The sequence below is a fragment of the Myotis yumanensis genome, unplaced genomic scaffold (assembly GCF_028538775.1).
Source record: "Myotis yumanensis isolate MYYU_CA2020_CCGP unplaced genomic scaffold, mMyoYum1.0.hap1 SCAF_2, whole genome shotgun sequence".
Classification (NCBI taxonomy): Eukaryota; Metazoa; Chordata; class Mammalia; order Chiroptera; family Vespertilionidae; genus Myotis; species Myotis yumanensis.
The window spans coordinates 5664735-5678453 of NW_027223753.1; the positions used below are offsets into that span (position 1 = coordinate 5664735).

The 13719-nt window shown below is 43.0% G+C and overlaps 1 protein-coding gene across 2 annotated transcripts in view; it reads left to right on the top strand.

The window, feature by feature from the left end:
- The window catches only part of UBE4B (ubiquitination factor E4B), a 91539-nt gene extending 88553 nt beyond the window's left edge, over positions 1 to 2986 (top strand). For both annotated transcript variants that reach the window (XM_070404049.1, XM_070404051.1), the window contains 3 exons: positions 465 to 639; positions 1132 to 1278; positions 1608 to 2986. In XM_070404049.1, coding sequence (XP_070260150.1) covers positions 465 to 639; positions 1132 to 1278; positions 1608 to 1669 — 384 coding nt within the window. In that variant the 3' untranslated portion in view covers positions 1670 to 2986. The remainder of the gene's footprint in view (positions 1 to 464; positions 640 to 1131; positions 1279 to 1607) is intronic.
- The last annotated feature ends 10733 nt before the right edge of the window (positions 2987 to 13719 follow it).

Here is a 13719-nt window from a genome sequence, read left to right on the forward strand (position 1 = left end):
CCTGCCCCTGATTGGAGTGTGGGGGCCGATTGGGGGTGAAGCTGACCTGCAGCCCTGCCCCTGATCAGGGTGGGGAGGCCTATCTGGGGTAGGGCCAGGCAGGAGGAGGGACTGCAGGAGGTTGGCCGGCCGCCCTGCCCCCTATTGGGGTGCGAGAGGCTGATCAGGGGTGGGGCCAGTTGCGGGGAGGGGCCAGGGGAGGTTGGCTGGCCGGCGCCACCCCCTGATCAGGCCGGTTCGCTGGCTGCAGTGGGCGTCATAGCGACCGGTCACTCTGGTCGTTACGGTGTTCCGGTCGCTGGCTTTTTATATATAGATAGTTGTGTAAGAGTATTTGTATATACACGTTATAATTTTAGGACTTTTTTAGAAAATACGCACACAAATAGATCATTCTTCTTCTGCAGCTTGCTTTTTCCCACTTACACTGTATTCACATTTTCCATTGTCTTCCTCATCCACAGAGATCCTACAGCAAAGAGTTGTTTGAAGAAGTTATTTCGAAGATGCGGAAGGCGGGGATCAAATCCACAATCGCGATAGAGAAGTTTAAACTCCTCGCCGAGAAGGTGGAGGAGATAGTGGCCAAGAATGCACGCGCCGAGATCGACTACAGCGACGCTCCGGACGAGTTCCGAGGCAAGTGGCCGCTTTCCTCCTGCCCAGTTTGACCTGAGTTCACTGGAAACAGTAACAGTGAAAGGACGGACGTTCTGTGCTTCCAGCTTGTTCCTGGTGTGCGGTGGTTGCTTTTGAGACACTGTCTGAAATGGCATCTGCCTGCTTTTAGCTCATATTGTAAATTAAAAGAGGAGAAAAGCTCCTTAGCCTGATTTCAAACCAGGTAAAACCCTGAAGATTCTAAGGCCGCTTCGCCTTTCCAAGTGGGGATTGGCGTTTCCAAAGCATCCCGAGAAGTCCAAATGGAAGCTGTCTGGCCCAATCTTTTTCTCTCTTCTTTCCTCCCAGCGGTAGCTGATAAAAGGTCACTTTCCCTCGAAACCTGGGGCCCATTTGGTTGCTATTCTTATGGACATCTGTTTTATTTTTCCCTGTTGGCCGGAGAGGCTTCGTTTTGTTTCCGGTTGTAGGTCCTATTAGGTTAGAAGTTGCTCTGCTCTGTCTCTGTAGACCCTCTGATGGACACCCTGATGACTGACCCCGTGCGGCTGCCCTCCGGCACCATCATGGACCGCTCCATCATTCTGCGGCACCTGCTCAACTCCCCCACGGACCCCTTCAACCGGCAGACGCTGACCGAGAGCATGCTGGAGCCAGGTACAGGGTGCACAGCTGGGGGGTGGTGCCTACAGCAGCAACAAATGTGGCGGCCAAAATCCACAGTGTTGGAGATTAATCAAATGTGGAACTTATCAAATCCAGAAACTCTCCCTAGTCTATGACACTTAGTGGAAAAGACACGAAGCATTCCTTGTTCTTTTTCACTGTAGAAGTCTAGTCCTCCTCATGTCCTGCTGCTTTCTTCTTCAGTCTTCATTGCACTGAGCAAATGAATGGCCTTTCTTTCCATTCATACCAACAACGAGCATCATCTCTCTGAAAAGCCCTTCCATCAAGGCATTCATCCTTCCCTTTTCTTTTCTCAGTGCCAGAACTAAAAGAACAGATTCACGCCTGGATGAGAGAGAAGCAGAACAGTGATCATTAACCGTCCCTCGCCCACCCTCTGCTCGCAGCAGCCACGGCCGGCGAGGCAAGCAGAAGCAGCATCGGTGGTGAAATGCTCTTCAAATGTGGAGGCCAGACCTGGCGAAGACACCGAGAGCCCCCCCAACGCGACCGAGCGGTGGCCATCTGCAAGGACACGCACGAGAAGGAGCCCAATTCCTGTATATATATTTAAGTGACAAAACTGGTCAAAAGCGTGAGGGACACACTGATTGATTGCTGGTGTAATGCAGCACGTCCTTCGTATGTCACAATTTGGGGCTTTTGCAGCGGAAGTTTTTTAGTGATTGATAATGAATGGGTTTGGGCAGCATCCCCTCCATCTTTTTTTTTTTTTTTTCTAAATCCAATCTCCATTGATTTAATTGTGATTAGAGAACCTTGGACATTTTGCTGCTAAAGAATCTTTCCCCTTCCCTTCCTCTCCTGCCCCTACATGCACTGCTGTGGATTTTTTTAAGAGAAACGAAAACAAAAATAAATTCCTTTCCCTGGCTCTCCAAACATATATTCTGTGAGATAACTGTGCCTGCAACAAAGTGTTAATCCTGGGATCGTATTTTTATATCATATTCACATATTTGTTTTTTTAATTGGTGTTAGATGATTAATAAAAAAGGCAAGATATTTTCAGAATTTGAATTTCAGTTTTTATTTTTATTTTGAAATGGCCCTTAAATTTTTTTTTTTTTTTTTTTTTTTTTTTTAATTCTAAGCAAAATGAAGAGAATTCTGTTGCTCTGGTCCTTGTCATAAACCCTCTCTAGGAACCTAAGGAGCAGCTGCAGCAAAGGAAATGCTTAAGTCTATCAGGATTAAATGACTTAGGGTTTGGGGGGAAGGGAGGTTGGTGTTTTTAATGCTTCATGACAGTTCGAAACCTTTACAGTTATCCTATGAGGAGGGTCCATAAATTCCTCAACTCTTGGGTCTGTGAGTTCAAGGCAGGGGTCATGTACATGATGTGTCCTTTGGGGCTTGGCCTTACCAAAGCAAAAAAGGGGTGCCAGAAATGTGGAGAGATGTCTGCTTGTAAAAACACACACAGGCAAACACCCACACACACGCACAAAAACATAAGACTTTTTGTATTACCGCTCCCTACTTAACATACTTGAATTCTCGAATTTCCTTTGGGGTAAAAAAGGATTTGAAACCATAAAGTGTTTTTGAAGAAATTAAGTCTACAAAAACTTTCTTTTTCTTTTCCTTTTTTCCCCCTCCCCTCCACAGACAATGTCCTCTGTTCATTTCCTAATGCAAACTACAATAAATGGTGATACACATTTAGAAGGCATCTTCTTTGAGTCTCTTCTTTTTGTGGAAAATAAAGGGGTGGATAAACAACAAGAGCTAAGTGAGTGTGCCTGTGGTGCGTTATCTCCCCTGGAGCAGTTAGGAGTGGCTGTGTTCGAAAGAAAACATTGGGATTTGTGCGAGTTGATGCTCCGTTTGGTTCTCATTCCACTGTCTGCTTGTCTGAGGGGGTTGAGCTTTAACATCTTGTCTCTGCCGTTCTCAAGTTGGTCCCTTATCTAAAATATCTCTCCCCTGACCTTTAAAGTTCTTACTCAAGTTCAACCCATTTCATAAGCATTTTCTCAGGCACTGCAGTTTATAAAGCCGTATCTCCCAGCTCGTGTGACAATACAGGGAGCACTTATATAGCATTGGCTGTGTGCCAGGCACTATCCAAAGGCCTTTCTATTGATGATTTCATCCTCAAGAAGACGGTACTGTTATCTTTGTTTTGTTTTTAAACAGGTCAGATGTGGTCGTGGAGAGGTTAGATAACTTGTCCAAGGTTACCTGGCTGGTTAGTGGAAGAGCAGGTGTCCATGCCCTTAGCCACCATGTCCCCTTCTCTTTGGCACGTTTGGACTAAATCATGTTTCTTCCCCCCCCCCCCCCCCCCCCCAAATATAATGTATTTCTTATAGCAAAAATTTTAGAGAACGTACACGAAAACTAAAAACACCCATAATCCCTCACACAGATAATTCTGTTTACCTCTTATGAAACATTATATGCCTATAAAACGACAGGGTTTGCTGGCTTCTATGCCTAATGTTTCTTTAATCCATCTCAGGAATGTGTGTTGTCTCCTCTCCATCCAGATTGTAAATCTTCAGAGGTATAGATTCTGTCATGTCATTTGCATGCCCCACTGGTCCATGAGTGTAACAGGATGCTGCTTTATTCTCCATATGCATGCATGGCTTTGAATATTCTGCCGGGTACTATCTAGGGGGAAGATGTTTGGGATTTTTATTTTTAGAGTCTCAGGGTTGCTGTTTTATAGCCACTTGTGGTTGCCTTCAATCTGTTACTTATGGATATTAACATAAATTACAAATACTTTTAAAGTAGATCTTGACTGCAAGGAAGATGGTCCCGTAGGAAGGAGGAGCAGAGGAGGAGAGAAATGGTCCTTGAGAGAGATGATCAAACTAACTTTTCACGCATTTTATAACTCACTCTTGTGTGGGTTTTAAACAGGAGTTGGTAAAATATCTTTTGAAAAGATAGCTGAGCACATTATTTTGTTCACATATTGTAACTTTTGGGTTTGGTTCATAAAATAATGAATTTCACAGTGTTTTTTGGGGGTGCTAAGATGAGAGAAGTAAGCCCCACTGATAGGTAAGTGATTGAAGGAACTATCGGTAGTGGGTTATGAGCTTGACGTTGGTATCAGCTAGTATTGGGCTAAAGGAAGCCACCTTTTGTTGCTAAGGTGCATTTCTTGAGCATATTCTATGTGGGAACCGCTCTTGCGTATTAATTTATTTAATCTTCAACAGCTGGATGCAGGAGGCAGTATAGTGGCACGTGAACCAGGCCACCTGGGCTTCAGAAGCTGGTCACTCCTGGATGGCAGTGTTCCAGAATAATCTAAGTTCAGGATGCCCGAGGAGGTGTCGAGAAGCAACATAGCATTCTGGAAGGAGCTTTGACCTTGGGGTCAAGCTCCAGACCCAATCTTCATTTTAAATGGTTAGAGAATTTAATCCCACAGCTTCATTACCAGCCACTCATTGATGACCCCTGAATTTATCTCTAGCCCAGCTCTCTCACTTCTGCACAGGGACCCTCAGAATGAACATATCCAAGCCAGTTCCTTATACTTTACCCCAAGCCTGCTCCTCTTAGTCTCCCCATCACAATGAATAGCAACTCCATCCTTCCAAGTCACACAGGCCAAAAACCTTGGAGCCATCCTTGACTCCTGTTGTGCTCTCTTCCGATCCAGTCTGTCCACAAGTTTATCAGCTCTACCTACAGGTTCAACCAGGCCCACTGCTGTTACTGGTCTGAGTCAGTGTAAGCAGTTTCCTGGATCATTGCAATAGCATCATAGCTCATCTCCCTGTCTCTCCCCTTGTCCTCAAACTAAGACCAGGTCACTGTACTCAGAACCTGCCAATGGCTTCCTAATCCTCTCAGAATAAAAGAAGCCCTTACAATCGCCTAGAAGGCAATATACTCCCACCTCATCATCTCTCTGACCTCATATCCTTCATCTCTATACTCCAACCACCAAGCCATCCTGGCCTCTTTACCCTCCTTAGGCTTGCTCTCCATCCCTGCAAGGGCCCTTCAACTTGTTATTCCCTCTACAAAGAATTCTCTTCCCACAGATATCCACATGGATCACTCCCTTACTCACCTCCCTGAGTCCTTTCTTGTCCACTCCACTTAAAATTGCAACTCATTCACCACTTGGTTGTTCATTTCTCCTTTTCTTTATTTTCTCCTTAGCATTTATCATTCTCTAATGTATCATATATGTTCATAGTCTATTTCCCCCACTAGAATGTATGTCCCATGAGAGCAGAGATTTTAGTCTGTTCTGTAGCCACAGTACCTAGAAGAGTACCTGGCACAGTGTAAGTGCTCAGTGCATTGAGTGAATTATCTTTATATATTTGTCATTCCAGTTGTATCAGCCACTCATTGTTGACCCCCAAATTCAGTGGCTTGATACAAAACAGTGATCTAGAGCAGCGGTTCTCAACCTGTTGGTTGCGACCCCCTTTTCACAGGGGTCGCCTAAGACCATCAGAAAACGCATATATAATTACATATTGTTTTTGTGATTAAACACTATGCTTTAATTATGTTCAATTTGTAACAATGAAATTGGGGGTCACCACAACATGAGGAACTGTATTAAAGGGTCGCGGCATTAGGAAGGTTGAGAACCACTGCTCTAGGGGTTCCAAGAGCAAGCATCCAAGAGGACCAGACAGGAGCTGTGTCGCCTTCTATAACCTAGGCTTGGAAGTCACATAGTGTTGCTTCTGCCTTAGTCACAGACCCACCTAGATTTAAGCAGAAGGAATGTGGAACCCACCTCATAATGGGAAGGATATTAGGGTCACACTGTAGGAAGAGCATTTGAGATGGGAGATAATTGTTTTGGTCATCTTGCAAAATAAAATCTGCCACATTCCTCTCTGGCAACAATTTATAATCTTCCTATATGCTAAATACATTCATCATTCCCCGCCTTCCCCCCTCCCCCGCCCCCCCCCCCCCCCCCCCGACACAAAGACCTCTAAATTTATGGCATCAGCTTGAAGTCCAGCATTTCATCATCCAAGTCAAGTTTAGGTGCAGATGAGGCACCTCAGATGTTATTCTTTGGGTATAGTCCCTTGACTGCCATTCCTCTGGATCTAAGATTTATGAACTAAAGCTATAAATTATCTACAAACAAACACTATACAATTACTGTACAATAATGGGACAGGCATAGAAAAACCACTATAGATGGTCCTGTTCAAAAAGTTGGAAAAAGGAACACACGGGGGTCACTGGTCCATAGTAATTCTGAAATCTAGACAGGCATGAGTTGCTTGTTCCTTGTTCAGGGATCAATCCTACAGCTTGTAACTTGCTCACCATGGCTCTCAGCCCCGCCCTCTGGGCTCTTGGTTTTTGCCTCTGAATCTTTACGTTTTTTTCCAAAAGTAAATTCAGTTGCAAACTAAGCATTCTTCCCAACTTGTTTCCTGCTCATAAAAAGAGGTTGAGTTCAAAAGTCTCTTTTCATGTTGTACTTCATTTGTCCCTTTTCATTTAAACTGGAGGCACTTTCATCAGAACAATTCTCTTAAAATTTTGTGGGTTTTCTATGAATCTCTTGAGGTTTACTCTATTGGACAAAAACTACAACCACAAATCTCTTCAAGATAAACTCTTCTATTTTGGGTTTCCTCTGAAACCCTCAAATCTTTCTGAGATCTTAACCAAGGGTTGTTAAAGTCATATTCTTGGCCCAGAAGCTATTTTTCCAGAGGCAAAGAGAAGAAGCCAAGTGACATGTTCATTAACCTGCCTTGAGACCTCTTGACCTAGATCCGTGGTCGGCAATCTGCGGCTCGCGAGCCACACTCGGCTCTTTGGCCCCTTGAGTGTGGCTCTTCCTAAGCCTTAGGAGCACTCTAATTAAGTTAATAACAATGTACCTACCTAAATAGTTAAAGTTTAAAAAATTTGGCTCTCAAAAGAAATTTCGATCGTTGTACTGTTGATATTTGGCTTTGTTGACTAATGAGTTTGCCGACCACTGACCTAGATCACGGAGCTCACTCAGGATATTTCCTCTTTTCCACATTCCCACAGACAGCAGTGTTGCCAAAGTTTTCACCACTATACAGCAAGGGTTCCCTTTCCTCCAGCTTCCAATAACTTTTGCTCATTTCCCTCTTTGATTCCCTTTCAGACACACCGTCTCCTCAATGCACTTCTGCACACCATTCAGTCCCAACGCCAATGCCACCTGTTTTAGGCTTTGTTACAACCACACCCACTTCCAGGAACTAAAACTTACCCCCAAAGGGAGCACCCAAATGTAATGGCTTAAAACAGCAGCCATTATTTTACTCTCATCTACCAGGCTTCTGGGGTGACCTGAGCTCAACCAGAAATCTATGCAGCACTTCAGAATAGAGTGCTGGAAGCTTAGGCCAGGGCAGTCCGTGCAAACAGAGCTGGTTAAGTGTGGACATTCTGGAAGGTAGAGTCCGAAGGATTTGCTGATTGATTGGATGTGGAGAATGACAGAAAGGGATGAAATTTGGCTCTAAAGTTTTTGGCTTGAACAATTGGAGAGGTAGACTTGCCTTTGACTGACTTGGGAAGACTGAAAGAGGAGTAATTTGGTGTTGGGGGAATTCAGTTGCTTCATTTTGTCCATTTTTAATTGAAAATGACTTTAGTCATCCAACAGGCCTTCTCAAGTAGGTAATTGGATAGTTGAGCCTGGAGTTTATGGCAGAGGGTCATATTAGAGAGATTAATTTGAGAATCATCCCTATACTTCACAATTGCTAAATTGTCCTCCCTCCCTCCTCCCCAGCGGCGCTCCCCCCCTTGCTCCCTCGCCGCTGGGGAGGAGGGAGGGAGGAAAAGGGAAAATTTTCCAAATATATTGATGGAGAACCACTATGTGCAAAACATGGTTCTAGGTGCTGGGATACAAAAATCCTATCATCATGGAATTTTATTCTAGTGAGAGAAGACAGATAATGAACTATCAATTAAAATAACAGTATGATGAATGGTGGTAAGTGGTAAAGAGAAAAATTAAAAAGGAAGAGGGAAGTGAGTGGAATTCAGTTTTATTTAGGGTGGACAGGCAAGACCCATAGAGAAGATGGCATTTGATCTTTCCCCTTTTTCTGAAACCACTTACAGATGATGGGGGGGAATCACGGGTGCTTAGAAAGGTTGATAGACCTCCCAGAAAACAGTCTACGCCTGTGACTTTTTGTTGTGGAACACAGTTAGGGGCAATAGGGACATTTCGCTTTCCCTAATGCTTATTGCAGACAAAGAAGTTGAACATAATATTCCTTTTTGTTATATTTACCTCTGCAGTTGTTTTCTCTTTTTCATTATGAATTATGTTTACTTACATCTTTTTTATTCTTGTCAGATGTTCCTAGATGATTAATTTTTTTCAAAGAACCAGCTATTGTATTTCTTACTGAAGCACATGATACATTCAGACAAGTGCACACATCCTGAGTGTACAGCTCGGCCTTTCATAGACCTCTCCTGTCACTAGCACCTGATCAAGAAACAATAACCAGCTCCCAGAGTCCTCTCCTGCTCTCTTCCAGTTACCATTGCCCCCCGAGACCCGAGACTTACCACTATCCTGACGACAATGAACTGAAGATTTGCTTAATTTTGGTTTTTGTATTCTTTGTTCTTAACCTTTTTATTTCTTCTCCTTTTGTTCTTTGGGCTTACTTTTGCTCTTTTTCTAGCCTCTTGAGTTTAACAGTATCTTACATATTTTCTGGTAAGTGTTATATAAAGTTATAAATTCTCCTACAGCACTGTTTTAACTATATTCCACCAATTTTGACACGGTGTTTATATTGTTATTCATTTCTATGTCTTTCATGATCCCCTTTATGACTTTATTTTCAAATGTCAATAGGATTTTTTAAAACTTCTGTACACCCATCTAGAGTTATATTTAAATCAATTTGAAATTTCTTTCTCATTTTATTGCATTGTGCTCTGAGAATAGTTGCCAACATGATGCTAATTCTTGGGAATTGATCAAGGCTTCCCTGTGGCCTTGAACATGATTAAGCTTTGTAACTGTTCCATGCGTCTCATTGTGTAGTCTCGGTTTATCAGGTGTAAAATTCTACAAGTATTTATTAACTACCAGCTAGCTTGTTGATTGTGTTATCGAAATCTCTATTTTCGCTCACTATTTTGTCTGATTTCTAGTCGATCTATTTATTTAAAGCCTATATGATAAAATCTCTAGTCCAATTGTTGACTTATCTATTTCTGTGGTTTCATCAGTAATTGCTTCATATCTTTTGAGGCTTTGTTATAAGGAAGATATACTCACAATTAGATTTTCTTGATTATCTTTCCTTTTGCTGTCTCATTGTCTCTTATGAAGTTTGTTGTATTAATTCCACTTTAATATTAAATTGTTACTCTGGCATTGTTTGGGTGGATATTTGGCTAGTATATATTTTTCCTTGTTTTCCTCCTACCTTTTTATTATGAAATATCACACATTCATAGAAATGCATAAAACTTATGCATCTATTGATATTGTTTAATTTTTTTATTGATTGATTTGAAAGAGAGAAAAATATCAATTTGTTGTTCCACTTACTTATGCATTCATTGGTTGATTCTTGCATGTGCCCTGACTGAGGCTCAAACCTGCAACCTTGTCATACCAGGATGACAATCTAACCAACTGAGCTACCCTGCCAGGGCATCTATTGAGATCTTAGTATAGTTTTCTACTTTAGGCTGTAAATATGGTGAATTACACTGATTAAATTTTGAATTTTAAATAACCCTTCCAATCCTGGGAGAAATCCCATTAGGACATGATGTATTATCCTCCTTATATATGGTTTGAGTCAATTTGTTAAAAATTTGTTAAGAATATTTGCATCTATTTCTGTCTAACATTTGCATTTTAAGGGACATTGGTTTCTGGTTTTCATTTCTTGTAATATTTTTTTCTGGTTTTAGTAACCTTTTTACTTTTACTCTACATTTGAGATGACAAATTTCAAAATCACTACATTGCATAATTCAGTGATTCAGCATTATAATCTATGATGCCGTTTCTCTCTCTCTCTCTCTCTCTATATATATATATATATATATATATATGAATAATATTTCTTTTTAAAAAATGTTTACCCTCATTGTCTCCCCTTGGTGTCTCTGGTGGAGTTTCTCAATCTGGTCCTCTAGCTCACTAATTCCTTCTTTGTATGCATTTTCCTATTCAACCCTGTATCCCCAGTTAGTTTTTCTAAATAACTGTTGGATCTATACTTGTTCCCAACAGTGTCTCTTTGAAGATGTTTATCATGCCTATTTGAAATGTTTGTTGTGTCTAGTCCATTCCTTCTGCTTCCTCTAAGGTGTTTACTTGATTGTTTCCGATTTACAGCTATTTTTGTTCCTTAGATGTGTGAGAGGGCAGAGCTGCTGGCACTAAATCACAGGTCTCCTAAGGCCCCGTTTGCCCCCTCACAGGTCATCCTGCCCTTCAAGAACCCTCTGCTCGCCTTCCCGCACTGCTCTTCCCCAAGAGCCCTTCCCCTTGTTTGTAATCGCTGGCCCTTAGGGAATGAGGAAGAGAAGGGAACACGTGGGGTGAGGCTGTCTGTTCCTCCCCGCAGCCAGGCCTCTGTGCCTCCCCAAACTGTTCCTGTGCCCCACATTGCAGGGCCAGGTAATGATCAATGTGGGAGAGGGAGCGGGAGGGACAGGGGGGCCGGGGGTGGGGGACTAACCCCAGAGCTCTTCCCCCCGGCCTCCCTCCCACCTACAGCTCACCCTGTCTGCTCCAAGTTGCCATAGCTCCCCCCCAGACACCAAGCGCCTTCTCTCCCCTCACAGATTTCTCAGCTTTTACGGAGTTTCTGAGTCTCATCTGCCTCCCTCTCTATTCTGGCCTCTCCATGGCTGGATTCAGTGGTGTAGACTACAGCCTCATCTAATTCTCCCAAGATCTCGTGTGGTAGATTAAATTATCCATCTCATTCTACAGATCAAGAAACTGAAATTCAGAGGGGTTCTGTTACTTGCTTGCAACCACACAGAGCTATTTTATTTGTTGATTGATGAGCTATTATTTTTATTTATTGGTGGGAGAGAGACACCATTGGTTGTTCCACTTATTTATACATTCATTGGGTGATTCTTCTATGAGCCCTGACTGACCAGGGATTGAACCCACAACCTTAGCATATCAGGACGATGCTCTAACTGAGCTACCTGGTCAGGGCCTGTGCAGCTGCTAATTAAAATTCCTCCCTGCCCAGAGTCTGTAAGTACTCTTTGGAGAATGTTGACTCAGGATAAAGAGACCGGCCCGTATGCTCAGTGGTTGAGCGTTGACCTGTGAACCAGGTCCCGGGTTCAATTCCTGGTCAGGGCATATGCCTGGGTTGCGGGCTCGATCCCCAGCATGGGGTGTGCAGGAGGCAGCCGATCAATGATTCCCTCTCATCATTGATGTCTCTATCTCTCTCTCCCTCTCCCCTCCTCTCTGAAATCAATACAAATATATATTTAAAAAAAGAAAAGAAACGTGGGCCAGAGCTTCGCTTCAGTTATTTCCAAGTCCCGTGGTGGTGGTGCTGATTTCCAGAAGACAGATTCTGTCCTTTTGTATTATGTATTGCTTTTTATGGTGGTTTAAATTATTTATACTGTTTTGTTGAAAGCTAAGCATGTTGGATACATTGCCACTGATTGAAAGGTAGAAAGTTAACAGGCAGACTGGATTGTGCTAAGAGAGAAAAAAAAAGGGCATCTCCAAAATTTCCACACTGTAACATCGTGAAGTCCTTTTCATGTAGGGTGTGTGTGTGTGTGTGTGTGTGTGTGTGAGAGAGAGAGAGAGAGAGAGAGAGAGAGAGGGAGGGAGAGAGAGAGAGAGAGAGAGAGATGGTTGTCAGACCCTGTCTGGTCACCAGGCCTCCGCTCACATCACTGGAGATTATTCCTGTACCTTTGGTCATTTGTAAAAGGAGCGTGCATGCTACCTGTCAACATTACATGAGTGGATGGATGGAAATTGCTGATGTATTGGCTTTTTTGAAAAAAACAACATTGAGCTCTGATGCAGAAAAGCACATTAAAAATAAATGGGCTTAATTTTCAGCTGCAAACACAGTCAGCTATTTATAGAAATATTATCGACCCAAAAACTGCGCTTCGTCCTGACGCCTGCCTTAGGCGGCTGTGCTTGATCGTCCTTTCAAACCACCGCCTCCTGAGGCCGGCAGCCCCAACGCGTTCTTTTCCAGGGTGATCGAGAAACACGGTGGCAGCCATGGGCCTCATCCCCGCTTCTCTCCTTGCTTTCTGCTTTGTGCTTGTCAGTCGGGACGAGAACATTTAGTTTAGAGCACTGCAGACCATTCTGTTATTAAGACCACTCATCTCAAAATTCTGTGTTCATCCATTTAAACGGTCTGAAAAGAGTGAGCAGAGATAAGATGAGTAGTCAGTGGATTGGGGGACAGGTACTGATGGCTATAGACTGCAGGGGTCCTCAAACTACGGCCCGCGGGCCACATGCAAATACAAATATTGTATTTGTTCCCGTTTTGTTTTTTTACTTCAAAATAAGATATGTGCAGTGTGCATAGGAATTTGTTCATAGTTTTTTTTTAAACTATAGTCCGGCCCTCCAACTGTCTGAGGGACAGTGAACTGGCCCCCTGTTTAAAAAGTTTGAGGACCCCTGTGTTAGAGGCTCAGATTGAATGAGAGGTAAGAGTTTGAGCTGAAGCCCTAACCAGTTTGGCTCAGTGGATAGAGCATCGGCCTGCAGACTGAAGGGTCCCAGGTTCGATCCCATCATAGAGCATGTGCCTTGGTTGTGGGCGTGATCCCCAGTAGAGGGCATGCAGGAGGCAGCTGATAGATGTTTCTAACTCTCTATCCCTCTCCCTTCCTCTCTGTAAAAAATCAATAAAAATGTATTTTTTTTAAAAAAAGAATTTGAATGGAAAGTCCCGTTCCTACAGAGACAAATGTGGGCTCATTTGTAGATTAGGATTCAGTGCAAGCCCCACTTCCCAGATTTCTTATTAGTCGACTTGCCTGGGAACACGGTCAGGAAGCTAGCGAGTGAGGGGAATAAAAATCAAGTTCTTAGTCCTCCCTCATTTTCCTTTTGAGAAAATTGAAGACAGAGTCTCATTTCAAAGGAAAAAAAAAAAAGAAAGCAAACCTTTTAAAAAGATAAGCAGCTTCTATTTCTCTGATTGCCAAGCATGGACTAAGAGCCTGGAATGCTGCCAAGTAACCTCTTTAGCTATAAAGTAAATAGATCGTCTTTTCTTTCCTTTCTTGCTTTTTTTTTTTTACCAATTGTATCTTCTCGTGGAAGTGCACGCATTCTTGGCTGTGATGCAGGTAGGACCTAATACTGATGTAAAGTGTGTGGGAGAATGAGCTTTCAAAGCCATGTCTCACGCTGAGATGTGGCAGTAGGGA